This window comes from Perissodus microlepis, chromosome 5 (genome assembly GCF_051167445.1).
Source record: "Perissodus microlepis isolate ML-2025 ecotype Zambia chromosome 5, ASM5116744v1, whole genome shotgun sequence".
NCBI lineage: Eukaryota > Metazoa > Chordata > Actinopteri > Cichliformes > Cichlidae > Perissodus > Perissodus microlepis.
In genome coordinates, this window is record NC_140465.1 from 37,818,670 (window position 1) to 37,843,254 (window position 24,585).

General features: G+C 46.6%; 2 protein-coding genes across 6 annotated transcripts; both read left to right on the forward strand.

Annotated features, from left to right (window-relative positions):
- Positions 1 to 3,486: 3,486 nt before the first annotated feature.
- On the forward strand, positions 3,487 to 11,418 carry tsen2 (TSEN2 tRNA splicing endonuclease subunit). 4 transcript variants are annotated; one of them, XM_084929689.1, is made up of 12 exons: positions 3,488 to 4,136; positions 5,508 to 5,574; positions 5,665 to 5,704; positions 5,795 to 6,055; positions 6,374 to 6,482; positions 6,592 to 6,666; positions 7,441 to 7,491; positions 7,581 to 7,725; positions 9,323 to 9,359; positions 9,513 to 9,624; positions 9,708 to 9,797; positions 10,990 to 11,418. In XM_084929689.1, the coding sequence occupies exons 1-12, from the start codon at positions 3,699 to 3,701 to the stop codon at positions 11,047 to 11,049; spliced, it is 1,485 nt and encodes a 494-aa protein (XP_084785815.1). In that variant the 5' UTR covers positions 3,488 to 3,698; the 3' UTR covers positions 11,050 to 11,418. The 4 variants fall into 4 exon arrangements, 1 of the variants encoding a protein (XP_084785815.1); XR_014800330.1 differs by lacking the exons at positions 9,708 to 9,797; positions 10,990 to 11,418 and having other exon boundaries at positions 3,487 to 4,136; positions 9,323 to 9,419; positions 9,513 to 9,621; XR_014800329.1 differs by lacking the exons at positions 9,708 to 9,797; positions 10,990 to 11,418 and having other exon boundaries at positions 7,581 to 8,665; positions 9,513 to 9,576.
- On the forward strand, positions 9,711 to 24,409 carry LOC146387836 (RNA-binding protein 39-like). 2 transcript variants are annotated; one of them, XM_084929688.1, is made up of 15 exons: positions 9,711 to 9,797; positions 12,704 to 12,770; positions 15,930 to 15,979; positions 16,615 to 16,797; positions 17,904 to 17,957; positions 18,039 to 18,156; positions 19,040 to 19,192; positions 20,227 to 20,373; positions 20,456 to 20,521; positions 20,657 to 20,861; positions 20,968 to 21,054; positions 23,291 to 23,402; positions 23,485 to 23,590; positions 23,804 to 23,882; positions 23,967 to 24,409. In XM_084929688.1, the coding sequence occupies exons 2-15, from the start codon at positions 12,720 to 12,722 to the stop codon at positions 24,068 to 24,070; spliced, it is 1,515 nt and encodes a 504-aa protein (XP_084785814.1). In that variant the 5' UTR covers positions 9,711 to 9,797; positions 12,704 to 12,719; the 3' UTR covers positions 24,071 to 24,409. The 2 variants fall into 2 exon arrangements, with proteins under 2 accessions (XP_084785814.1, XP_084785813.1); XM_084929687.1 differs by lacking the exon at positions 9,711 to 9,797 and adding an exon at positions 11,524 to 12,169.
- The last annotated feature ends 176 nt before the right edge of the window (positions 24,410 to 24,585 follow it).

Here is a 24,585-nt window from a genome sequence, read left to right on the forward strand (position 1 = left end):
TGTTTATCGCTCACTTTGCGCCAGAAAGAGGAAACCAGTGGATGTCGCGCTAAACAACAGCAGCACGTTCAAGCTTGATCAGCTGTTGTTAGAATTTATTTAATATTAATTTCTAGTATCAGCTGATGTTTGCTGGAGCCACAGCTGTAAAGCTGCTGGTCATGATGTCGGTTTGGATATGTGGTGAGAGGGAAACATGAAGATGAAACCAGGAGATGTCCTTACTGAATCATCAGAGCTGAACAGGTGATGGAGAAACAGGTTTACCTTTTAGGTGACATGGATGAGTTGAAGTTATGAACTGTTTCTGAGAGACAAATAACACCAGGATCCTTTTCTAAGTAGCTGACAGCTGGTAACTGTGCAGGGGCGGGTCTAGCAAAGTGTTGCCAGGGGGCCATGTAGGGCATTAACAGGGAAAGGGGGGCACAAAGAAATACTTTTCTTTCTTATTCTCATTTAAAATGCCAAATCTACGCCCTTGTCGCATAGACACATTAGTTGTGCCACTTCTTAATGACAGTATCTTAGCTAACAACCCCAACTACCAGAGATTCAACTTGTAATTAGCTAAAAATAACTTAGCCTACTGGTGAGAGGGACGTTGCTAGCTGGCAGTTTTATCAAGCGATTGAAATTTCCACATTCTGACACTTCAAATGCTTCAGGAGCTGTCTGCTCAGCGCAGCATCAGCACCACGGAGATACACGGATACATCCGTAAACTTGAGACTGATCAATCCAGAAAGCTTTAATGAGCAGCTGGATTTGTCTCGCATTAACTGTTTGGAAACAGAGGACATCGAAATGCAGCTGATTGAACTGAAAAGCTCGACTCTGTGGGGGTCAAAGTTTGCAGAATTACTGGAATCCACAGCTGTGCGTGTTCATGGAGCTGCATTTTCACCTGCTGGACATCACACCTGACAACTTTAACTGTCTTCAGAACATTGCAGAGGCCTTATTGACAGTATAGCGCTTTTTACTAGTCCCTAAGGACCCCAAAGCGCTTTACACAACCAGTCATCCACCCATTCACACACTGGGGCGCACTGACAGAGGCGAGGCTGCCGGACACTGGCGCCACCTCTGACCACCACCAGTAGGCAACGGGTGTCTTGCCCAAGGACACAACGACCGAGACTGTCCTCGAACCGGCAACCTTCTGATTACAAGACGAACTCCCAACTCTTGAGCCATGATCGCCCCTTGGCTCTACATATCTGTGTGAGCAGATTTTCTCTCACATGACTGTCCTCAGGTAGCCGTCTGAATGCTGGAGACCAGAGATCACATTAACATGTGTGTCTCTGTACTAAAAAACATGCCATATTGGCCCAGTTAATTTTTCTTATCATTGATGTGAGGAGACCATAAACAGCATTTGCATTTTCTGTTGTTCAGTTCATTTGCTGTTATGGATAAAAAGTGTTTTGGGTTTTTTTGTTTCAAAATAGCTGATAACTATTCGCTGATAGCTGCCAACATCTGCGAACAAATATCCAAATATAATTCTATAAAGTTGTTCTATACAGTGTGTAACTGTTGATATAGAGCGTTATTAACGTTTGATTTTACATTTATTATTCATTTTTTCTCACCTTGTCTGTTTCATTGTTTTTTCAGCACAACCTACAACTGATCTGAAATCACACAAGAACATAAAAACGTCCATTTTATTTTAAAAACTTATGCACAAATTTGATAAACAATAAAGTTTTACACAACTACAGACCTAAAAATGCAGCCGATGCATCTGGTGATTTTGGTACAACCTTTTAAGAATACTACTAAAACTAAAATTAAAGAACAATCAGGTGACACAATAAGATGCCCCACAGTACAAAAAATAGTTTGTCCACCACAAGACAGAGGAGAACCCCCACAGGGATAAACCTGCAGGTCTGACAACAGGAAGTGGATCACTCGTCCTGGAGACAGAGTTTACACTGCAGTCTGCCTTTGTGACGTTCATAAGTGCCCTCACTGACACACAAAACAAAACAAATGACTACACAACACACTAACTACACACTCCAAACATGACAAACATCACAAATCTCTCACATCTCACGACTCGCTGTCCATATCCCTCTCTATCTCGCTCTAAAAAAATCATTGCATATATTTTTTATAACTCTGGTTTTAGTAGCCTGCTCAAAATGTGCTCTGGCACAGATGTGGGCGGGGGTGACATTATACGATATGTGTTACTATTTATATTTAGTGTTAACTTGTAGCTAGGCTCTCAAAGTGTTAATGCTAACTTATTTTAATAAACAACATTATCACATGCTAGTGATGGGTCCAGCAACACTGACGCACCGACGCTTGTATCAAGCTCACAGAGTGACGCCTGTATCGGTGCGTGCGTCGCGTTAAGAAAAAGTCACGTGATCGATACAGCTGCTGTAATGCTCATTGCCAACGCGCCAAACTGTGTTTAAAAGGTACCGCGTCCGCATCTGTCAACGGAACGAGTCGCCACCAAAAAAACCCACAAAATTACTCTCGCAAAGATAAAAAATAAAATAAAATACACATCTCTCCATAACAAAATGGAGCCCGAAAGAAAAGTTTCTGCTGTGTGGGATCATTTCATTTTGATCTTTTAACTGCAAATAATTTGTCTGTCTTCGTTTCAGTGTAATCTATCAGAACAGGAAAAACAATAATGTGACTTGCAGTGTAAATTATTTATTTCATTTTATGCAGGTTAAATGTCGCATCTGTTCTGCGGAGCTTTTTACACAAACACAAGCACCTCCTCAGTGTTTAGGCATTACAGAGCCAAACATGAAAACGAGGAGACAATCACACCGTTAATGAACACAGGTCAGCCTATATTGACACTGAACAGCTTTATCATATTTTTTGTATTAATATGTGTTTTATTATTTTGAAATCAAACAGCCTGAACACTGTTCTGGACCAGGCAGTCCTGAATTTTATTATAAAGGACTGCCAACCCCTTAGTATTGTGGAGAGTGTCGGAGAGAAACATTCCAAGATCAGAGGATCCTTTAACGTACTGGGGGAAAAGGAAGACATCTTATCTGAACCTTTTCCACCTGGCTTTACAGTTTTTGTACCCCAGCTTCATCTGTGCCTGTGAGTTTTCCAAAGCTGGGGAAATGGTGTAAAAAAAAAAAAAAAAAAACACAGTAGACTGAATGCAAAAACATTGGATATACTTATTTTTCTGAATAGAAATTTATAAACTCTGAGTCAATTACATTTAAATGGGTAATATTATATTCACAATACTTTCATTTTCACTTAATGTCATTCACAATATATTTTAAAGATGTCTGCAATGTTTGCAATGTAAAAAAAATAAAATGATTCCATGGAAAGTACAACACCTTACAGTGTATACAAGTATGACTAGGTCATTGAATCAGTGTCTGTTGTGAGTCTCAAGTAAGTTGCCTGCAATGATATTTAAGGTCCAGCAGGTGTCAGTATGGAGCAAAACAGCAACACTGTGTCGACACAGTATCGATACAGTTTGGGGAATGTGCTGAAACGCTTCAGGAGGCCTCATTTACCCATCACTATCACATGCAAACCCAGGGAGGCAGTACGGGTGTCGAGAGATTATTTTAGGGTGCCACCTCGTAGATCCGCCCCTGTTTCAGAGGCTTTTAGTGGCAGATAGATGGAGTGCATCCACACAGGTGGTGCTGGCAGCGTGGATGGATCGATTCATTACCGGAGGGACAGCTTCCGTTTTTAGCCTGACAGGAAGTGTTCGTCAGATTCAGGATGACAGGAGCCCGCAGGGGGCGGTAACGGGTTACGGGAAAAGAAGAAGAAGAAGAACTGGAGGTGGAACTACACGGAGGAGACCGACAGTTCCTGTCGGACAGAGATTCGGTGAAGCCACAGCCAAACAAACCGCGCGGAGGCTAACAACTAGCAGTGCCAAACCCGCAGTCCCGGCCCGGTCCGGTTCGACCCCAGGCAGCATGTACGCGGACTTCCGAGCTCCCCGGCGCCGCCTCCGGGTCACGGAGGAGCTCGAGGCTCCGCTGCCGCTCAACCCGCGCGAGAGGAGCCACTTCCAGGCAGAGCTCCTCAATCAGCACGTGCTGGTCTGTGATCCGGAACACAGCCAGAAGATCCACGACCAGGTCTGACCACACCCACCTCACCTGAGCCCCTCCCATCTCCTGCAGAGCTAACAGCCGCGCGTGAGAACACGGGCACAGACGGTCACGGGGTTCGTGTAGTGACCGTTGGACACAAACTGGGGCTGAAACAACATATCAAACAAGCACATATTGCCTTGTTTGCATTAGAAAATTTGGATTGATGTATACGAGGTTTAGCCAGTAAGATTAGTAAATGAATCAAATAAACTTCGTTTGCTTCATTTCCAGGGTCAAAAAAGCCAAACAATATTTTTCCATAACAAATAGAGCGGTCAGAATAGATCATAGAAACAACAAAGGCACAGAAGTCGTGCCAGGAGAGATAAAGAACATAAACAAAGGTCACATGATTGCTGGATTTTTCTCTGTATGTATTATTGTACGATCTACTGTACAATATAAAGCACCTTGAGGTGACTGTTGTTGTGATTTGGCACTGGATAAATAAAATTGAATTGAATTGATGCACTTATGACTAAATCAGAATCCTTTATTAATAAGAGTAAGAACAATAAAAGACTCAACTAAATTAAATATATAAATTAAATACAATATATTACAAAGTCACAAAAAATAAGAAATAGCACTGCTAAACAAATAGCTCAATGATAAATATCCAGATTATTACAGAGATTAAATATACATGATTGACATTTTTCACTCTAACCTGTAAAACGTTGTTTTCACTGTGGAGGACGTATAAACACTGTAACTACTCCACCATGTGTGTGTATTAGGTGGAGTTGCACAGAGATGACTTCTTGTGTCATTCAGTGGTGCATTTTGGGTAATCTCAGTCTCCCACTGAGCGTGTTCCTGTGACTGGCCAGCATGTCATGGAGTGGGTGGGAGGTATTGTCCAGCATTGTCTTTATCTTGGACAACATCTGCCTCTCAGACACCACCCTAACGGAGTCCAGCTCCGTCCCCACAACATTACTGGTCTTGTGATCAGTTTATTCAGTCTGTTGGCGTCTGCGACCCTCAACCTGCTGTCCCAGCATGCAACAGCACAGAGGATAGCGCTGACCACAACAGGCTCATAGAAAATCCTGAGCATTGTCAGACAGATGTTGAAGGGCCCCAGAGGTTCTGGCCCTTCGTGTAGAGAGCAGAGGTGTTTAAAACCCAGTCCAGTTTATTATCAGTGTGTACTCTGAGGGATTTATAGTCCTCCACAGCGACGCCCTGGACTGAAACAGGGCTCAGGTTTTAGAGATGACAATCATTCATGTGTGCTCACAGCTCAGCCAATCAAATTGGAAAGAGGCTTAGTCCCGCCCACTGCTCTGCCTGTATCCACCTTAGTGCAGCCAGGTGCTGACAGCTGAACACCTGTGCTCTTTTCAGGGTTACTTTGGTAAAGGGGTTCTGTCCAGATCCAGACCGGAGCACAGCATCTCCAACCAATGGGAGCGTGAGTTTACACCTGCACAATGACATCATCTCCGGCCTCCTCCAATCAGGGCTGCTCTCTGGAGTCAGCTGGTCTCTGTTTCTGTTACAGAACACGAAGGCGTGTTTCTACCTGTGGTCTCACAGGCCAGGTTAGTGACACCACTTCCTGTCTATATTCTTAATCACACATCTTCCTGTTGTCGTTTGCTCACACAGTGATGTCACCTCTTACCTCACAGGTATGAGGAGCTGCTCAAGTGGGCGGGGTCAGCTCTGTCTGCTCAGGGATGGGATGAAGAGGCTGTTCATCAAACCCTGCTCAGGCTTTCTCAGCCAATACAAATGGAGGATGTGAGGAACCAGATGGGAGGGGAGGGGGAGGCAGAGGAGAACGGTGAAAGGGGGAAGGAGGAGCCGGAGCAAGAAGGAGGAGTCAGCCCCCAGATGAAGAGGTCAAGACGGGGGTCAGAGGTCGAGCCGGAGGCCAAGAGAAGCTGCAGGTAGAGTGTTTTGTTTCACTGCACTGAACTCAGTCAATTTTAGATTCTGCTTCATTTACCTGACAAACATGAGAGGACAAATAAAACCTAAAACTAAAACACTATGTCGTTGCTTCTTCGGCTGAATTTGGCCGATTATCGTCAGTAATTTGACTCTAAACATCTGTGCAGGCAGACAATGGCATTCAGGCCAAAGTTCATAAACGGGTCCATGTGGTTTCTCCTCGTGTTATGGCTCTCAGCACAGTCAGGTGGTCTAGGTTTATGCAGATGATGCAGTTCAGTTTGTGTGAACCAGTTCTCTGTGAACACCTCCAGCTCAGAACAGGACTCCGACTCCAGTTTGGACTGTGATCCTGACTCGGATCCTGATCCTGCTCCTCTGGTTCCTGGTCCTGGTTTCCTCCTGGTGGTCTCTGACAGTGAGGTGGGTCTTCATGGTGGAGGCTGACCGGATGTCTCGAGAAAAAAAGTCCTTGTTTTAATGATCGCAGGAAGCTGGAGTTAACATCTGATCACTGTGTATGTACGCGCAGACTGGAGGCGGGGTCAGGGAGGTGAGGCGGACACCGTTCTTTCTCTCCGAGTACCTGCAGCTCAGTCTGGAGGAGGTAATGCACCGTTTTTCTCATGTAGTCGTCTTTGACGTGTGTGTGTGTGTGTGTGTGTGTGTGTGTGTGTGTGGGGTGGGGGGGGATTTCCAGTTGAGCAAACAGCTGTTTAAGTGGAACTTCAGGTTCAGGTGTTCAGACATTGTTTTTCTTCTTGTTTTTATGTCACGCTAACATAGCTGTGTCGCTAGCCACCACGTAGCACATCATCATATACCAGCTAGCCCAACTTCCGTAACCCTACAAACTGCTGCTTAGCTTTCTGTCTTCATTTATGTCTGAAGTGACAGCAGAGCTGTACGTTTGAATCTCTGTCAGAACATGCTATATCATGTTTAGGTGGACGCTAGCGAGCTAACTTCCTGCTAACTTCTAACTCTGTTAAACTTCATAAATTCTGTTTTCATGGATGCCTGGATGTTAAACTTCATTGTTACACCTGGTAAAGCAGCAACGCTGATCATTTTATTACAGATGAAAGAATTTAGACACCTCCACGATGACAGCATCATCCACTCCCACAGGTAGATAATGGTGATGGTTGTCTGAAGGCTGTGTGGTTTCAGGCTTTCAGCTGCACTGAGCAGGTTTCACAGTTACTTCCAGGGGTGTCAGACACACAGCAGGTCCTACATTACCAACAATCCTCAGCTCCGTCAGGTTTGACAGCGGTGAGCTCCTGCTCCACCTGAACAAGCTGAGATGTCAGTGAGGTGTTCAGAGCTGCTGTTGGAGTCACAACAGGTTCAGGTTCTTTGTCTGTGTCGCCCTCAGGCCTTCTTCCTGGTCTACAGTCTGGGCTGCCTGTCCGTCTACCTGCAGCAGGTAACTGTCTCTCTCTCTCCGCCTCATGTGTTTCACTCAAAGCTCCTCCCACTCTGACCTTATTGCTCTACTAACCTCTGATTGGTCAGGAACCCCTGTCCATCGTGCAGCTGTGGAGGACGTTTCGGTCCCTGCGTCCTGATTTCGTCAGCTCCTATGCAGTCTATCATCACTTCCGCAGCAAGGGGTGGGTCCCTAAAGGAGGGGGCGGAGCCAAGTATGGCGTAGACCTCAGTAAGACAAACACACAAACACTTGGGCAGGGGTTGCTATTAGGGCTGGGCCATATCATACCGTTCACGGTAACACCGGTACAATGTTAGGCAACAATAAGAAAATGAAATATCGCGATAGAATATGGGTAAAACGCGCATGCACAGTGCCTTTGTTTACATACGCACATGGCCAAAAAAGCACGGCAGATCTTTGAGTAAAACAGATGAACCAGAATTGGTTTGTAAAAATGGTGCCACTTCAGTGATGTGGAACTGGTTTGTTGTTTGTCCATCAGATACCCACCAAAGCACATTTTTTATAGAACATGCAAGCGGTATTTGTCGGACTAAGGTGCTCGTAAATCTGGGAGTAATCTGGGTCCTAAACTCTGTCTCTTCAGGTCCCAAAGTCAAACGAACACTGCAGCATCACTGAGAGTTAAAAACTGTCTAAATTCTTTAATCTGTAATAAAATGATCAGCATTGCTGCTTTACCAGGTGTAACAATTAAGTTTAACATCCAGGCATCCATGAAAACAGGATTTATTAAATGTAACGGAGTTAGAAGTTAGCAGGAAGTTAGCTCGCTAGTTTCCACCTAAACATGATATAGCATGTTCTGACTGAGAGATTTTTGAAACTAATTCAAACATACAGCTCTGCTACCACTTCCAACATAAATGAAGACAGAAAACTAAACAGCAGTGACGTTTGCAGGGTTACTGAAGTTGGACTACCTGGTATATAATGTTGTGCTACGTGATTGCTAGCGACACAGCTATGTTAGCATAACATAAACAGTGAAGCTGGAGGATGAAGGCCAACTTTTTTCCACTCGATAAAAGTTAACGTGAGGGTTCCTGATGGTTAGAGACAAATGCGATCGCATGGCAGGATGCTGTAAACGGACCAAACTTCAGTCAGGAGAACAACTGAGATAATCCATCCACAATACCAGGTTAGTCATTCATATACTGCAACAACATGGGAACAGAGCAGCTGTGATAGAATACAGCATTAATGAATCAATGGTACAGAAGTGGAGGAAGCAAGAAGAATGAGTTGAATAAAGTTTGATTTATGTGACTGCTTTGTTTCGCTTAATGTGCCTTATAATCCCATGCACTTTATGGTCCGAAAACGTTTTTATTTGGCACACTGCAGTTAATGTTGCAAAGCAGCTTTTTTTAACTTCAGTGGATATCATACATGGTTATGCTCAGGATATATCAGCCCATTTCTACTGGAAATGCCTTTTGGTCAAACCTTAAGCAAGGAATTTGCATTTGCACTGTTAAATTTTTACATAGCTTTAATGCACAAAAAACAGCTGCTTGTTTAAGTGAAAATAAATGGATGTTTTTTTTTTTTTTTTTTGCGCTAGTAAAGTTGTGGAGTTGTATTTTGTCTCACATCAATTATATCGTCAGTTATATCGTTATCGCAAATTTTCAAATATATATCATGATAAATACTTTTGGCCATATCGCCCTGCTCTAGTTGCTATTAGTCAGAAAACGTGAATGAACCCCAGAGATGGAGCCTAAACTCATGGGCGGAGTCTAAAGTATGACTGGCCAGGTGTGATATCTGACCATGCTGTGTTTGTTTTCAGTGTTGTACAGGAAAGGACCACCTTTCTACCACGCCAGGTAGCAAACACACACACACACAGCGGTGATTCTATGGAGGGAAGCATCTTTGCTTTCAAAGTATTTCAGATATTTTCTGTTTTAAACTCGTGACCTTTGACCTCTCTGATTATTCTTAGGGTCCATAACTTTGTCTCCATCCTCTTCCTGTAGCTACTCTGTGGTAATAGAACGGGCTGACGAGGCATTCAGGGCCTCACCGTTGCGCCCGTTTTCGTGGCGTTCTCTGGCAGCTCTCAGCAGGATTACCGCCAACGTGTCGAAGGTACACGCCATCAGAGCGATCCCGCGTGGACTGAACTCTCTGCTCTTGGTTTCCTCAGAGAACCGCCTGTGTTTGTCTTACAGGAGCTGATGCTGTGCTACATCATCTATCCAGCCGACCTATCAGAGGCTGAGCTGGACTCACCTGTGTGTCTGAGAAGGCTGAAGGTCCAGGTAAGAAACCAGAACTGAAACTATCGATAATAGGGGGGGGGGGCTAAAACAGCTCCCAACAGCTAAAACAGGATCAGATAAAGAAGGATTATTTTGATCTGTGACTCATGCAGAGCTGATGCCTTCTGCACACAGCAGCGGGGGGTGCCGTCGTTTGGGACATTTCTTCATGACCGACTCTAAAGGCATCGAACTGGCATCTTTCGCTCTTTAGGCAGATGCGTGAACCACTCATGGAGCTCCTCTAAGCAGGATAACATGGAGCTGGAATGACCGTGCCTTATTTTAGACGAGGAGAAGTCAAAATGTTCAAACTCCCTGTCGTGTCTTGATGTTCAATCATTCAGGGGAGGAAATCCCAAAATGTTGATTCTGTTCACCTGGATGTAGTCAGTGGGAGAACTGTCATTATCAGGTGACTTCTTCAGGCTCAGCTGACTGCAGCTCCCCGACCCTATGAACGGGCACCAAACTCGTACCCGGCTTCTGCACCTGTCTCGCTTTGTGACTGTTAGTCTGTGCATTATAAATCAACTGATCATGAACCCAGTGCTAGACCTACATGGTCCATTCCATGCAGCGGCTTGGTCGTTCTCCCTGTTGTTCTGACCACGTCCCACCAGGACGAGACCCTGAATCACACCCCGAGACAGTCCTGGAGCCAGTGTGGAAGGACCACGTGACCTTTGAGACGCTGCCTCTGAACCCGAGAGCCCGATGAGCCGTAGAACATGGATGTAGAAGCAGTGGTTGCCATGGAGCTGAAACCCAGGGTTAGGAGCTGCTTCCATCCCAACATTTCGGTTTTTAGGTCAACTTCATGCAGCTCCACCCGCCAGTAACAGCTGAGGTCATTAGCGTCCATCACACTGATCAACACTTCAGGAGGAGTGTCAGGGGTCAGTAAAGCTCCTGTTTCAGCAACACTGACGTATCGACCTGTTATCAGGGATGTTAACATGTTAGCATGAGCTACTTAACTAAGAGCAATTACCCGTTAGCCACGTTAACCATCTGCAAATAAAGAGTGAGACCAGAGCAGAGCAGCCAATCAGCCGAGCAGAGCTGATGAGGACTCATGTGACTCGATGAATAGAAGCTCCGCCTCAATGACCAAGTTGCTAGTAATGCGGGCGGGGTTTAGGGTTGCCTGCTGGTGAAACACTTTGGTGATGTAGTTTTGTCTCCACAGGAAGTGATCGTCAGCAGGTGGGTTTCCTCTAGAGAGCGAGCGGAGCAGGATGACATCTAATTGGCTGGCGTGAGACGCTTACGAGGTCATGAAAGGGTGATGTCACATAAAAGGTCATGAGGCGTCAAATAGAATCTGTGTTTTCCGTTAAAAGACTTTAATGACTGAAGAAAGAAGAAATGTGAGCCCTCTGCCAGCCTCTCACCCTCACCTGTCCAGCTCCATGACAGGTGGTGATCAGCTGAAAGGTGTCAAGGAACAGTCATTCACTGACCTTTGACCCCAGGCCTTCAGGTACATGATTGGACCTGAATGCCTGTGTTTGAATGAAGTTCACACTCTGAGTTTTTACGTGCTTTGATGAAATGCTGCCATACCTGTGCGTTGCAGGTGACTTTTCTGTTTCTAATAAAGGTGAACACACCTGAATCTGCCTGTTTGTTGTGACTTCTGTATCACTGCACCACAGCACACTCATCATTTCCACACAGCGATGGTTTGTTTGAAGGGTTTTATGTTCTGACCGTGCAGATCAAAGGACGTAGAACCTCTTCGAGAACTCACGTGAGAAGAGGTGTGACTGAGTGTCTTTAAGTCTTCATCGTGATGATGATGAAAGCAGGTTCCCTCTGCTCTCCGGCTCCATCATGGAGCTCATTTGAATCTTTTCTTTTGGTATTCATCCTTTTATTTCCATTCACATGTTTTGTGATCATGAGCGATTGTTGCAGTTCTTCCACGTGTGGATACTGTTGAAAGGGAGCTGACGTCATCATATTTTTGGATTGGGTAGCCTAGAAACGGATGGAAATAATAAAGACATTTTTATAGTACTTTAGTATTTTGAATTCTTGGCTGCGGTGTTTGTGAGCGGCAGATTCAGGGAGGCGTGTCCCGAGCGAAAGGTGTCGCCCTCTGATTGGCTGTTTATTAACGTGGTCAAAGTCAAACTGCTTTAGTTTGTTTGATTTTGGGGTATCTCACAGTTTTCAGTTTCTGTAACTCCGCGGCTGTTTTGTTTTGATCTCGCTGTATCCAGATCTCGCGAGAGCACTAGCCCTCCCGTCGTTCGCCATTATAGCTAAGAGAAGCGTCCCCCGGACGAGCACCGGAGAGGCTCCGTTACCCGGACACAGACACGTTTTGCTCGCTGACACCCGCCGAGCCACTCTGCATCCAGGTAAGCCCGGTACCGGCCTGTCCGCCGGGCTTCAGCCCGACTCGGAGCCCGCTAGCACGGAGAAACGGCGGAAGGCCCGCTCCTGTTAGCATGCTGAGCTTGCTGCTTGCTGTGGAGGACTCAGGTGACACTCACCTGGAGCCTCCCGGCCGAGCCCGCGCAAACACCGGACTCACCGATGGTGGTTTTCCGGCCTGGGGGGGGGTCACTGAGCGCGTGTTCACCTGAGAGGCTAACGTTAGGCTCACAGCCAGGTGCTGTTCACCTGTCTGTGAGTCATGCTACGCTGAGCCTCCGGGAGTCCAGGTGTAACGTTTACCTGCTGATCCCGTCATCAGATGATGTTTGTCTACACTTTAAGTATATTCTGACAGGCGTAACAGTGACGTCAGACACGTGTCGCCAGGTATTTTTGTTTACCTGTTTGGTCACCATGGTAACTGATACTGATAAGCTGGTAATGGATTTAACTTGTACCTATTGGACAGCTGTGACAGGTGATTAAACTCTTTATCTCGGCGTGTGCATGTGTAGGTGCGCAGGTAGCAAGATGGCAGATGACCTGGACATCGAGGCGATGCTGGAGGCGCCATACAAGAAGGTGAGCGTCTGTTTGTCCTTTGCTCATGAGACTGTCAGCCGAACTCTGCTGCTCCACCCACTGCTGCTCACCTGACCCCACCTTCAGACGTCAGTAAGCAGTTTAATTGGTCGCGCAGTGTTAAGGCTCTTTGACATCACTTCCTCTCTGGACCTTCCACGGGGATCCAGACTGACACCAGGGCTGCGTTCCAAAAGTCCCTCCCATCTCCTATTCCTAACCACTTTCACTTTTCCGTGTTGAGGACTTAGGAAAAGAGAGGAGCCGTGCACAGAGAATTGAAATGACCTCACGCTCTTCTCTCATTAACAGCGTGGCGCCGAATGTCTGCCATGTTAAAACTGCAGACATGCAGACAATGGACTACAAAATGTACATCTTACTTCGCCACAACGTGTTGTGACCCTGATATTTTATGGAGGTCATAGAAATGGGAACAGCCCGTTTAAAAATGCCCAAAAGAAAAAGTCTGTGAGACACAGTTTACTGCAAACTGCTCAGACTAACAGTGAAAGAGTCCCGCCTTGTTTAATAGAGTAGATGGAAATCAGATGAGTGCGTGGGCGGCTCGTACAGTAACATGGTAAGTGGGACGGCTCGTGATCAGACGGTAAATGGCGTTCCTGTTCTTCTGCACATCGTCCAGGTCAGCTGTTCACACAGACTTCAGTTTGTAATGATGCAGCTCTCCTGTAGATGAATCCCGAGCTCCACCTGAGTCCTAATCCTCAGACCCTCAGACCTTTGCACAGTGCTCACTGGTTTCTGTCACAAGAGTTATTTGTTAAATCCAAAGCAGACTGATTCTCCTTCAGCCTCCTCTCATGTATCTGCCTCGCTGTGTTCAGAGACAAACACTTGAACCTGAGCTCACACTGGATTATTTTGTTAGCGGGCCTGCAGCGCCCTCCCTCGCCCTCCCTCGCCCTCCCTCCTCAGGATTGTTGAGCCACTAATTAACATTCTCTCAGCCGATTGTTGGTTTTTACTGTGAACTGCTAATTGTTAGATCACCCTGTGATGTCACAATAATTTACCTCATTTAATAAATCTGTCCAAAAGGGACTATTGGAACGCAGAGTGCAGCAAGAGGACTCTTATTTTGAAAAAACTGTAATATATAAAGACAAGTGCCAGATAAGAGTGTATTGCAGCAGGAAACCATGGAGGAGGAGTCAGAGAGGAGTCTTAGTTTAAAATCGGTGTGTGAATCTTGAGTGAGTAACAGAAAGCTCTGTCCTCATGTTTGTGACATTTAATGAACAACAAACCTGAAACTTTAAAAAGTTGATCTGATCAGATCATCCATATCGGTTTGGCGCCGCGGCGAGAGGAGGAGAGGGTTATTGCAGAACCACCTGAGGGATCCCGAGGAGATTCAGATATTTTCCTCAACATGAAAAACCTCAGCTAGGAGGCGTTCATCTCAGCTCAGTTCCACTTTATTTGTAGAACACCAGCAGTCGTGTACAGGTGCTGTAAGGTAAGGACAGTGACAGAGACGCCCCCCTGTGTGCACACATGTGGTGACAGTGGCAAGGAAAACCTTTCAACGTGAAAAACCTCTGGCCGCTAAGCCCCTCCCCCTGTCTCCTCTCTGATCTTCACTCACGTCACGGTCGAGCCGTTACGTTTGTGATTTTCCTCCGTGTTCATACATTTTTGCGTCGACCAATAAAATGTCACCGTTTTTTAACGCTGGGTTTCATTTGCTTAACGTTCACCGTTGTTTATAAATGATGATTAATATGAAGACGAAGCACAGCCCGTCTGCTGGCTGATGGTTCAGCTGATACGTGATCATGTGACCAAACACTGCCTGAAATCCGCTGTGGCGCTGTGAGCAGCAGAGCGCGGCTGACCCTGATGATGATGTTGATGATGACGCGTCCTTCACATAATTAAACGCACATCTATCTCTCTTTGTAGACTTGCCTAACGATTTCTCACCTCTGCTCCCCTGAAAGCCACTGTGATCTGTCTCACTCAGAAGGTAGTAAAAGTCCCCATCATGCATTGCTGTACTCTGGTGCCCATGGTAACATGACTGTAGTTCCCTTGGTTACACTGTCACCTGCTTCTGGTCCGACCGACCCCCTCATCCCTTCCCCCTCCACTGGTGAGGTAGTGCAGAGGATTCTGGGAGATGAAGTCGAACAGTGAAGAGTTAGCTTAGCTTAGCATGTGGGTGGTCAGGACGTGGGGGTGGGTGGGGCCTACCTGTGTGCAGGTGAGCAGCAACGTTGCTCTCTGCCAGAGGGAAGCGCCGCGATTTAGAGCAGCAGCTCTGCAGGAAGTGCACAGTGTGACCTTGCACAACACAGGTGTGACTTAACACAGGTGTGCAGCTATTCAGTTTAATCAGATATTATTTATGTAGTGCAGGTGAGGGCGTGTCCTAAGCTCTGGTTCTGGTTCTTGGCTCTGAGTGACTAATGCCTCTTTTCCACTACTACCTGCTCCACTCAACTCGTTTTCTGTTGTTTTCCATTACAAGTAGCACCTCGACGTGTTGCTATAGAAACGTGGCCGAAAGTCTCGTAGTGTCATTCGTATGTGACACGATCAACGTAACAGCGGAGGATGGCGTCCTCGCTGCTGCACGGCGGGATGGTTTGTGCAGCGTTCTCTGGTTTAAAAAAATGGCGCGTTTGATTTCTGTGTGGGAGACGCTCTTGTGACTCATCGAGTGATGCCGCTCACCGGCCAATTGCTGGCATGCAGTCTGATGACGTCACAGTTTTGGATCGGCTCAGATCTCCTGGATCCCCGGCCAAGTAGGTATTAAAAGAGTAAAGTACCAGGTACTTTTTTAGGTACCAGGTACTTTTTTAGGTACCAGGTACTTTTTTAGGTACCAGGTACTTGCAGTTCCTGGAAAACCCTAAAACCCGAGCGAGTAGAGAAGGTGCGAGTGGAAACAAGGCTGTAATCCTCCTGTCTGCTTCAGGGCGTCACAGGAGTTTCACACACCTGAAGAGCAGCTGGACTTTGGAGTGTGTGTGTCTGACACACACACACACACACACACACACAGCCCCTCCCCTCCTGTTTGAATGACGCTCATTAAACTGTTTATATTTTCTCCTGTCCCCCCCACCCCCCACCCTCTACACTCCCTGACACCACCTCATGCTGTTCTCTGTCGACCCCGCTTAGGAGGACGCCAAAATCTCGAGCCCCAACGGACAGGACGAGCGCTCCAAGAGGTATTCACCTGCCTGCACATCCACAGCGAATCATCTGCCTCCTTCTCCTCCTATCCCAGCGTCCTCCTCTGTCACATCAGTCCTCTGCATATCCTCCTTCACCTCCTCTTCTTCTCTTCCTCCTGCTTGGCAGCTCCATCTTAGGACGGCGTGTTGGCGCCACGTCAAGAACAAAATTGATCATTTTGAGAAAAAAGGCGAAATGTGGAGATGACTATTGTTTCAAGACGGCTGCTGTAGGCCCTACACAAAGATGAGCGAGACAAACTCATCAGCTCTTATTGTGATGCAACATCCATCCCGTTTACTGCGCCAGGCTGTAACCATCGGTAACCGTGCATCTGCACCTTCTCTTCAGCGTCCTGACGCCGATCACCACGCCGCGTCTGTGCGCTAAAGGAGAAATCACTTCCTTGTTACTTAAACTGAAGTATGACTTCACGACCCTGGAGGCAGTTTGTCCTGAAACACCAGCACATCTCCACGATGTCTTGACGTGGCCCTGACACGCCGTCGTACCGTCTTCATCGTTTGTCATCCAATATATCCACTCTCTTCTGCACATGTGCAAACCATCTCAGACTGAAAGCGTGACCGTCGGGACGTGCTCTGATTGGCTGCCGTGTGTCTCGCAGGAAGAAACGCAGCCGCAGTCGCAGCCGCGACAGGAAGCGCAGCCGCAGTCGAGACAGGAAGAGGAGCCGGAGTCGGGAGCGCAAACGCAGCCGCAGCCGAGACAGGCGGAGGAGTTGTAGCCGCAGCAGAGAGCACCGCCGCAGCAGAGAGCGCGGTGGGCGCTACAGAGACCACCACAAGCAGTAAGTTGCTTCCTGGTGTTTCTTTACATTAAAAGCTAACACACAGAGTAGGGCTGCCACGATTAGTCGACTATTTAGATCATCGACGCGTCGTTTGAAGCTTTGTAAGATCCCAAAAGACGCAGGAATAAGTAGTAGGATTTAAGAGTGTAATAACGGACTGAAACAGAAGATGGCAGCACTGCATGTACAAGGATGCCAGCTGCCGTTAAACCCCGAAGAAGAAGCTGCTGTGTCCAAATTCAGGAACCGCATCCTCCTGTGCCCGCATTTGTAGGCCGATTACGTTACAGCGACACGACGAAGACGGTCCAAATTCGAAGACTCCAACAAATGCGCCCTTGATTTCAGCAGATTTGAAGGATGAGTCGGGTGTGTCCTTCGTGGCCCAACCTATCCCAGAATTCATAGCGCGGCCCAGCTCAGTTTCCAACAATGGCGGCAGCTAGTTAGTTTTAATATTACTCTTATTATTCTTTCTGGGTCACAAAATAAACGTTTAACATATTTTCAAAAGCGCTCCGACGTTTTCGGAGACGTCTGTCACCCACTAGCTCGATAGCTAGCCGGGGGCAAAGCTCAGTAGAGCCGTGAGAACACCGGACTCCCGGCAGATCGTTTTCAAACCCACTGCCGTCTTTCACTACTCAGGTTAAACATGTATAAGTCACTTAGATAACTTAAAAATGTTATTGTTTGGCTTTTTTCAGTATTTTATTTGTTCCTGAGTAAATCGGTTTGGCTGAGATTAAAGTTATAGTTTTTACTCAGCTGATTATCAGACGTGTGAGATGCTCGAGAATTTACTCCGGTGTCCTGTTATATTTTTAAAAATTTAATAAACTATCATCTTGTCTTTATTTTTAGTTAGTACATACCTTAAACACTTACAGCTGTAAGCTAATGATAGTTATATAAGAGCAGATGCTGCTGGTGCAATAAGCTGTACGTTTTACGTCCAATGGATGATGATCTGATTAGTCGACTATCAAAATAATCATTTGTGGCAGCCCTAACACAGAGGAAGGCTTTTAACTTGAAAACTGTAGAGGAAGTGTTCAGTAGAACAGTAGAATCTGCAGTAGAACCCTGTGTGCGTGTTTCAGCCGGCGGCGGTCGAGGAGTAAGAGTCCCGTCAGGAAGGAGAAGAGTCCAATCAGGTGAGAGCGTGGGTCTGAGGGGAGGAGTCTGTGCCCGTCTCACGGGATCAATAACTGGTGTTGATGGCGTTCTTTCTGCAGGCAGCCCATCGATAACCTGACGCCCGAGGAGCGAGACGCCCGCACGGTGTTCTGCATGCAGCTCGCCGCCCGCATCCGCCCCCGAGACCTGGAGGAGTTCTTCTCTGCGGTGGGGAAGGTGAGACGCCAACTTCCTGTTTCTATCGTGGACCTGCTGCAGCGCCTCCTCAGCGTGTAGGGGTGACTGCAGGTCACAGGGAGTTTCTTCTTCCCACTTTCGCCGCGTGCTGACCGCAGGCGTCGTCTGATTGGTGGGGTTTAAACCTTCGGCACTTCAATGCTTTCGTGGCTCACCGCGAGCGCTCCTTCACTTCTCTTTTCTCTGGTTGGTGGAGTTCTTCTTGTCGTGATTTTTGGTTCATTGCTTTACTTCTATTTTACTCGTTCACGTTACAGAGTGTATGTTTGTGTTTGGTCACAGAAAACGGTGGAGACAGAATGTCGCCGCCGTGCGCTCGAGCCTCGGCCGATCGTACCTGCGAGCAGTCGGACCCTCAAGCCCGCCCACTCGTTCCACCATCGGCGTGGAAAGTGTTTTCAAAACTACTCTACTTGGAAAAATCAGAACTGTCATAGGCCTTGGAGTTGTTTAAACCTTAGGGAAGTGATATCACTTCCTGTTATGATACGTGATAGTTCACACTGACAGCTTGATCGTGGATATTCCACGTACGCTGTGAACACCATCGAATCCATAGTTATGTTTCTGTTGTGTGAGCTTTTTACTTGATCGCTGTCAGCTCCTCGGTGGAAGGACACGGCGCTCTGGGACAGGCTGAATGTGTGACGCGTGAGCTCCATATGCAGAATGTTACACAGTAAACATAATGCATAAATATGTTAGACAGACGATGGATACTAATGATATGTGAACAGCAGCGCGGCCGGTCCCGTCAGGGGAACATCCCGGCGATCCCTACCTCTGCACTGGCTTTACTCTGATTACTCCGGTGGATCGGCTGGTTGGTTCCTATGGCAACTAATGTTGCTCCTGTGTTTAGGTTCGGGACGTCAGGATGATCTCAGACAGGAACTCCCGCAGGTCAAAGGGCATCGCCTACATCGAGTTCGTGGAGGCAAGTTCAGTTCCTCTGGCCATTGGGCTGACGGGACAAAGGCTGCTGGGAGTTCCCATCATTGTACAGGCCTCACAGGTACACACACACACACACACACACAACCCCGTTCAGCTATCTTAGTGAGGACCTTCATTGACATAATGCTTTCCCAGCCCCTTACCCTGTGCAAAAGGTTTTAATGCAATTTGGTGTAAAGGGGGATGGGACAGGTCTGTTTTTTTTTTATTATTTATTAATAATTTTTTATAATTTTATTGGTTTTTATAGTTGTTTTTTTTTATAGAATAAAAGTAGCCAGGATTGGTGGTTAATTCTTACACTGACAGGTGAGCTGATCTTCCCTCGCTTAAGAAAGTACTAACATTGATGTGTGAATAAAGAGTTCAACCAAAACTAATGTCGTGTGAGTACTGTGTTTACTAACAGCTGCTTGGACTCTGGTGTTTACTAACACACAAATAAAACAAAAAAATGTAATAAAAACTTGAATTCTGTGAGGGTGAGATTCCCCCCATAGAGGTGAGGGAGGATCGGCTCACCTGTTGGAGATAAGTCCATTTTCATGTTTTAAATTTTTTGTTACATATTAAGTATTTCAGACTGTTTCCCTACTGGTTGCATTATTAGAAAATGGGGACCAAAAGCTCTGTATTCCCCTTATATTGCATACATATTAAGACTGTAGGATCAGATGGCTAAGGCTGACACAGCAGGACGCAGGAGGCAAACAAAGGAGGAGCATATAAGTCACACTGGGACATTGAAGGGAGAGTAAGGGTCCAGTCGGCCACTAGGACCGTGCACCTAAGCTTAAAACAAGTACAACTAAGCCACAATTCCCTAAACCTAACCATACCCTAATTGTAACCCTGACACTAAAACCACATTTTGAGCCTCAAAAATGTCTTCAAACTTGTGAGGACCGTGAGTGTGTCCTCACAAGACTGTTGGTTCTCACAAGTATAGTAGTATGCAGATTTTGGTCCTCACAAAGATAGCTAGACAGGAACACACACACAGACAGGCTCAAGTTCAGGTACATCAAAGTATTCTAAATGTTCAAAGTTTAGTGTGTGTGTGTGTGTGTGTGTGTGTGTGTGTGTCTTCAGGCAGAGAAGAACCGAGCTGCTGCTGCTGCTGCTGCAGCCAACAACCTGCAAAAAGGGACATCTGGACCGATGAGGCTGTACGTCGGCTCGCTGCACTTCAACATCACCGAGGAGATGCTGCGAGGGATCTTTGAGCCATTTGGACGGGTGAGACGAACACACACTCACACACACACACACACACTCGGCTGTTCTCAGGTGACCCTCTGATGCCGTGTTTGTGTCTCAGATTGAGAGCATCCAGTTGATGATGGACAGCGAGACGGAGCGCTCCAAAGGATACGGCTTCATCACCGTGAGTTTGATTCCAGTGACAGAGACTGTGAGCAGAACCACCAACCTCTGATTGGTGAACCTGTGGGTCACCTGGTCACATTCAGGTGAGCCCGTTGTGACGTGTCGGGCGTCACACGATGTGCTCTGATGTCAGTTTGCAGATGCAGAGTGCGCCAAGAACGCTCTGGAGCAGCTGAACGGCTTCGAGTTAGCTGGGAGACCCATGAAAGTGGGTCACGTGACCGAGCGGACCGACGTCTCCATGGCGTCGTCCCTCCTTGACAGCGATGAGCTGGAACACACCGGCATCGACCTGGGAACCACCGGGAGGCTGCAGCTCATGGCCCGCCTGGCTGAGGGTGAGCCTGAGGTCACACCTGAAATCACACCTGTAACCCCGACTGTGTGACCTCTGACTTCTGTGTGTGTGTGTGTGTGTGTGTGTGCGTGTGCGCGTGTGTGCAGGTACTGGTCTGCAGATCCCTCCTGCTGCTCAGCAGGCTCTGCAGATGAGTGGGGCTATTGCCATCGGAGCCATGGCTGCAGTGACAGGTAACAACAACGTGGGCTTTAGGAGAGACGGCATCCATCCCACTTTGGAGATGAGCAGCTCTCATTTCCAGAAATCTGGCCAAATTTATTAAACCCCCCAAAATGTGACAGAGTTGGGACAGGAAGCAGAGCTGCAGTCTTACACACCTCTGGGGTAACAAACCCCCCAAAACCCCCCAGAAACCCCATCTCCATAGAGACTGTGTCAGCTCCAAAGAGTAAAACAGTGAAATGTGGATTATTAAATATTAGGTCTCTCTCCTCCAAGTCTCTGTTAGTACACGATAGAGATGGCACGATACCACTTTTTTATGTCCGATACCGATATCATAAATTTGGATATCTGCTGATACCGATATGAATTCGATATAGTGTGTTTTATAATCAATAAAACAGTTTTTTTTTTTTTATATCTTGCTGCATTTTGTATAACTTCATACTCAAGTTTAAAAAAACAAAACAAAACTAAAGCTATTCTGTTAAACCTGTATGCAAGAAATACACTGCAGCCAAAATATGTCACAGATCAGCAAAACTGATCAATCTAATAAAGGTAAACCTGCACCATCCTCCCTATTCTGGTGTTTTACTTAGTGGAAATATTAAGCAACCTAACTAACAGGGCTGCCAGCTCTGAGCAAAAAAGAAATAGGGAACCAACCCCCACCTCGTGATGCTTAATCAACGTAATCAACCTTAATTTAATGCACGTGTTAAAAAAAATGCACAGAAATCAATTATTTTTCTACAGTAATTAAATAGATTCAACATCTTTCTTCAACAGAACTGCACAGATGGTTCCCAAAGGAAAAAGTACTATAGCTTACTGGGGTATATTAGACTTAATAGTTACTATATACAGTAATGGACTTCTATACATTTTACATCAGATTATAACTTTGCTTGTAAGATTCAGATAATTATTTGTTAAAAGCTAGACATGACAATAAGAAAGAAAAGTATGTCTTTGTGCCCCCTTTTCCCTGTTCATGCCCTATCGGCCCCCCTGGCTAAACTTTGCTAGATCCGCCCCTGCACAGTTACCAGCCGTCAGCTGCGTAGAAAAAGATCCTGGTGTAGAAAGTAATATTAAATAAATTCTAACAACAGCTTATCAAGCTTAAACGTGCTGCTGTTGTTCAGCCGCTGGTTTCCTCTTTCTGGTGCAAAGTGGGCCAAAAACAAACAAGAGAAACGATCAGCTGATCATTAAGCAGTTTCGTGATTGAAGTAGCAGCAGGAGAGAGAGAGAGAGAGAGGCAGTCGCTCCATATATCTGTTGTTAAGCTTAAAGCTGGAATGCTTTACAAACATTCAGAGATGAACTTCCACACTTGCTTTACTTCTCTCTGGGAAAACTTCCTCGGAGATGAAATGCTGGTTTGGTAGTGAGGCTACAAAATCTCAACCAGAGCGCTGACAGGTCTCGCACGCCACAGCCGCTCTATCACGTGACGTGTACTGCTCCGACGTGCTGAGGTTATGAGCCGAGTTACGCCATGTCGCAAGTTTTGTGAGGTGCTTTTGTGATATTTAATGGATCGGATTACATTTTTTGTTTCTCTCCGATATCCGATCCAGTAATTTGGGTCAGTATCATACCGATACGTAATATGTGATCGGTCATCCCTATTACATGACTTAATAATTGATCAACAAATCGATTTACTCTGCCTTACAGAAACCTGGTTGCAGCAGGATGATTATGTTAGTTTAAATGAATCAACACCCCCGAGTCATTCTAACTACCAGACACCTCGAAGCACAGGCCGAGGGGGAGGTGTGGCAGCAATTTTTCACACCAGCCTATTAATCAACCAAAGACCCAGACAGACTTTTAATTCATTTGAAAGCCTGATGCTGAGCCTCGTCCACCCCAGCTGTGAAACTCAGCAACCAGTCTTACTTGTTATCATCTATCGTCTACCTGGGCCTTACACAGATTTTGTCTGATTTCTCAGACTTTTTATCTGATTTAGTTCTCAGCTAAGATAAAATAATTATTGTGGGTGATTTTAACATCCATGTAGATGCTAAAAACGTGCCTGGAGTTTCCTTCCTCATAGTAACATGCTCATAGGGGCTCGTATGATTATTGGGGTTTCTCTGTATTATTTACATCATAAAGCTCCTTGAGATGACTGACGTGATTTGGAGCAACACGAGAAACTCGTGTCACACCTGTTGGCTGCTGGTTGGTTCCTGTTCACTGATGTGAAGTGTCGGATTCTTTCAGCGGCCATGAACCCGACTCTCAACATGAACATGAGCTCTCCTGCTCTGAACCTCCCGTCTCAGCCGCTGGCGACGCACTGCTTCCAGCTGTCCAACATGTTTAACCCCAGCAGGTAAATATCTCGGCCCACGTGTGTCCACAGGTGAGGAGGACCTGTGGGCCTCACCTGACCTCTGTGTGTGTGTGTGTTTCAGTGAGGAGGCTCCTGGGTGGGAGCTGGACATCCAGCATGACGTCATAGAGGAGTGTAACAAACATGGCGGCATTGTTCACATTTACGTTGACAAAAACTCCACTGAGGTAAGAACCTGACCTCTTACCTCTGACCTTATCAACTCAGCCGGTAGTCGTGAGCTCCTTGCTGCGGCCGCGGTGGAGAGAGCGAAGTTTGTTGGGGCAAAGCTTTTATTTTCCTGACTTCCTTCGTTTGTTCCTAAAGTCTGACTTTTGTTTCTTTCACTTTTGGTTTTGTTTACTTTCACTGCGATGACCTTTGACCTCTGCTGTTTCCAGGGAAACGTCTATGTCAAGTGTCCTTCGATCCCAGCCGCCATGGCTGCCGTCAACGCCCTGCACGGGAGATTCTTTGCTGGTAAGATTCCGCGTCACATGACCTGTGTGTCGTCGGTCAGCCAATCAGAGAGCACCTCTGACACACTCTTACCTGTCCTTCCAGGTAAAATGATCACCGCGGCGTACGTGCCCCTGCCCACCTACCACAACCTGTTCCCTGAGTCTGTCACTGCGACGCAGCTGCTGGCCCCACCCCCACGCCGGTGACTCGTTGTCAATGCTGCCCTCTGATTGGACACTGTAATTCAGAGCCCAGCCCTGTCCTGCTGGTCGTCACACATGCTCAGTGTGGTTCCCGAGGTCAGAGGTCGGCAGCCGTTTGTTTGATACAAACATGTTGCCCGGTCTCGATTGGCTGGTTCCCCACGCCACCGTTTCTTCCTGTTGTAGAGTCTCTGTGCGGCCACACCCCCAAGTATCGTCCAGTGATTGAGCTCTGTGAGCTGCGAGGGTGTGGCCTGATGACATGATTGGTTTGCAGTTTAAATGTTTTTGTAAACGAGTTTCATTTTGTAAAAATTGTTGATTAAATTTTATTTTCTGTCACTCTGAGCTGTGGCGTCTGATTCTGACGGGCACACGCCCGATCTGATTGGCTGTGAGCAGAGCAGGTCATTCAGGAGCAGGTCACAGTATTCAGATTACAGTGTGTCAGTGATGATGGTCTGTATTTACCTAGATATCAGAATTTGCAGTGTCACCATAACTAACACGGGTCTCTC

Excerpts from the sequence above, each read along its gene's own strand:
- LOC146387836 (XM_084929688.1), top strand. The coding sequence starts at position 12,720 with ATGGCAGATGACCTGGACATCGAGGCGATGCTGGAGGCGCCATACAAG. Across the intron at positions 16,798-17,903 it reads TACAGAGACCACCACAAGCA|CCGGCGGCGGTCGAGGAGTA; the intron begins GTAAGTTGCTTC and ends TGCGTGTTTCAG. Across the intron at positions 17,958-18,038 it reads AAGGAGAAGAGTCCAATCAG|GCAGCCCATCGATAACCTGA; the intron begins GTGAGAGCGTGG and ends TTCTTTCTGCAG.
- tsen2 (XM_084929689.1), top strand. The coding sequence starts at position 3,699 with ATGGATCGATTCATTACCGGAGGGACAGCTTCCGTTTTTAGCCTGACA. Across the intron at positions 4,137-5,507 it reads GCCAGAAGATCCACGACCAG|GGTTACTTTGGTAAAGGGGT; the intron begins GTCTGACCACAC and ends TGCTCTTTTCAG. Across the intron at positions 9,360-9,512 it reads CCACCTTTCTACCACGCCAG|CTACTCTGTGGTAATAGAAC; the intron begins GTAGCAAACACA and ends CTCTTCCTGTAG.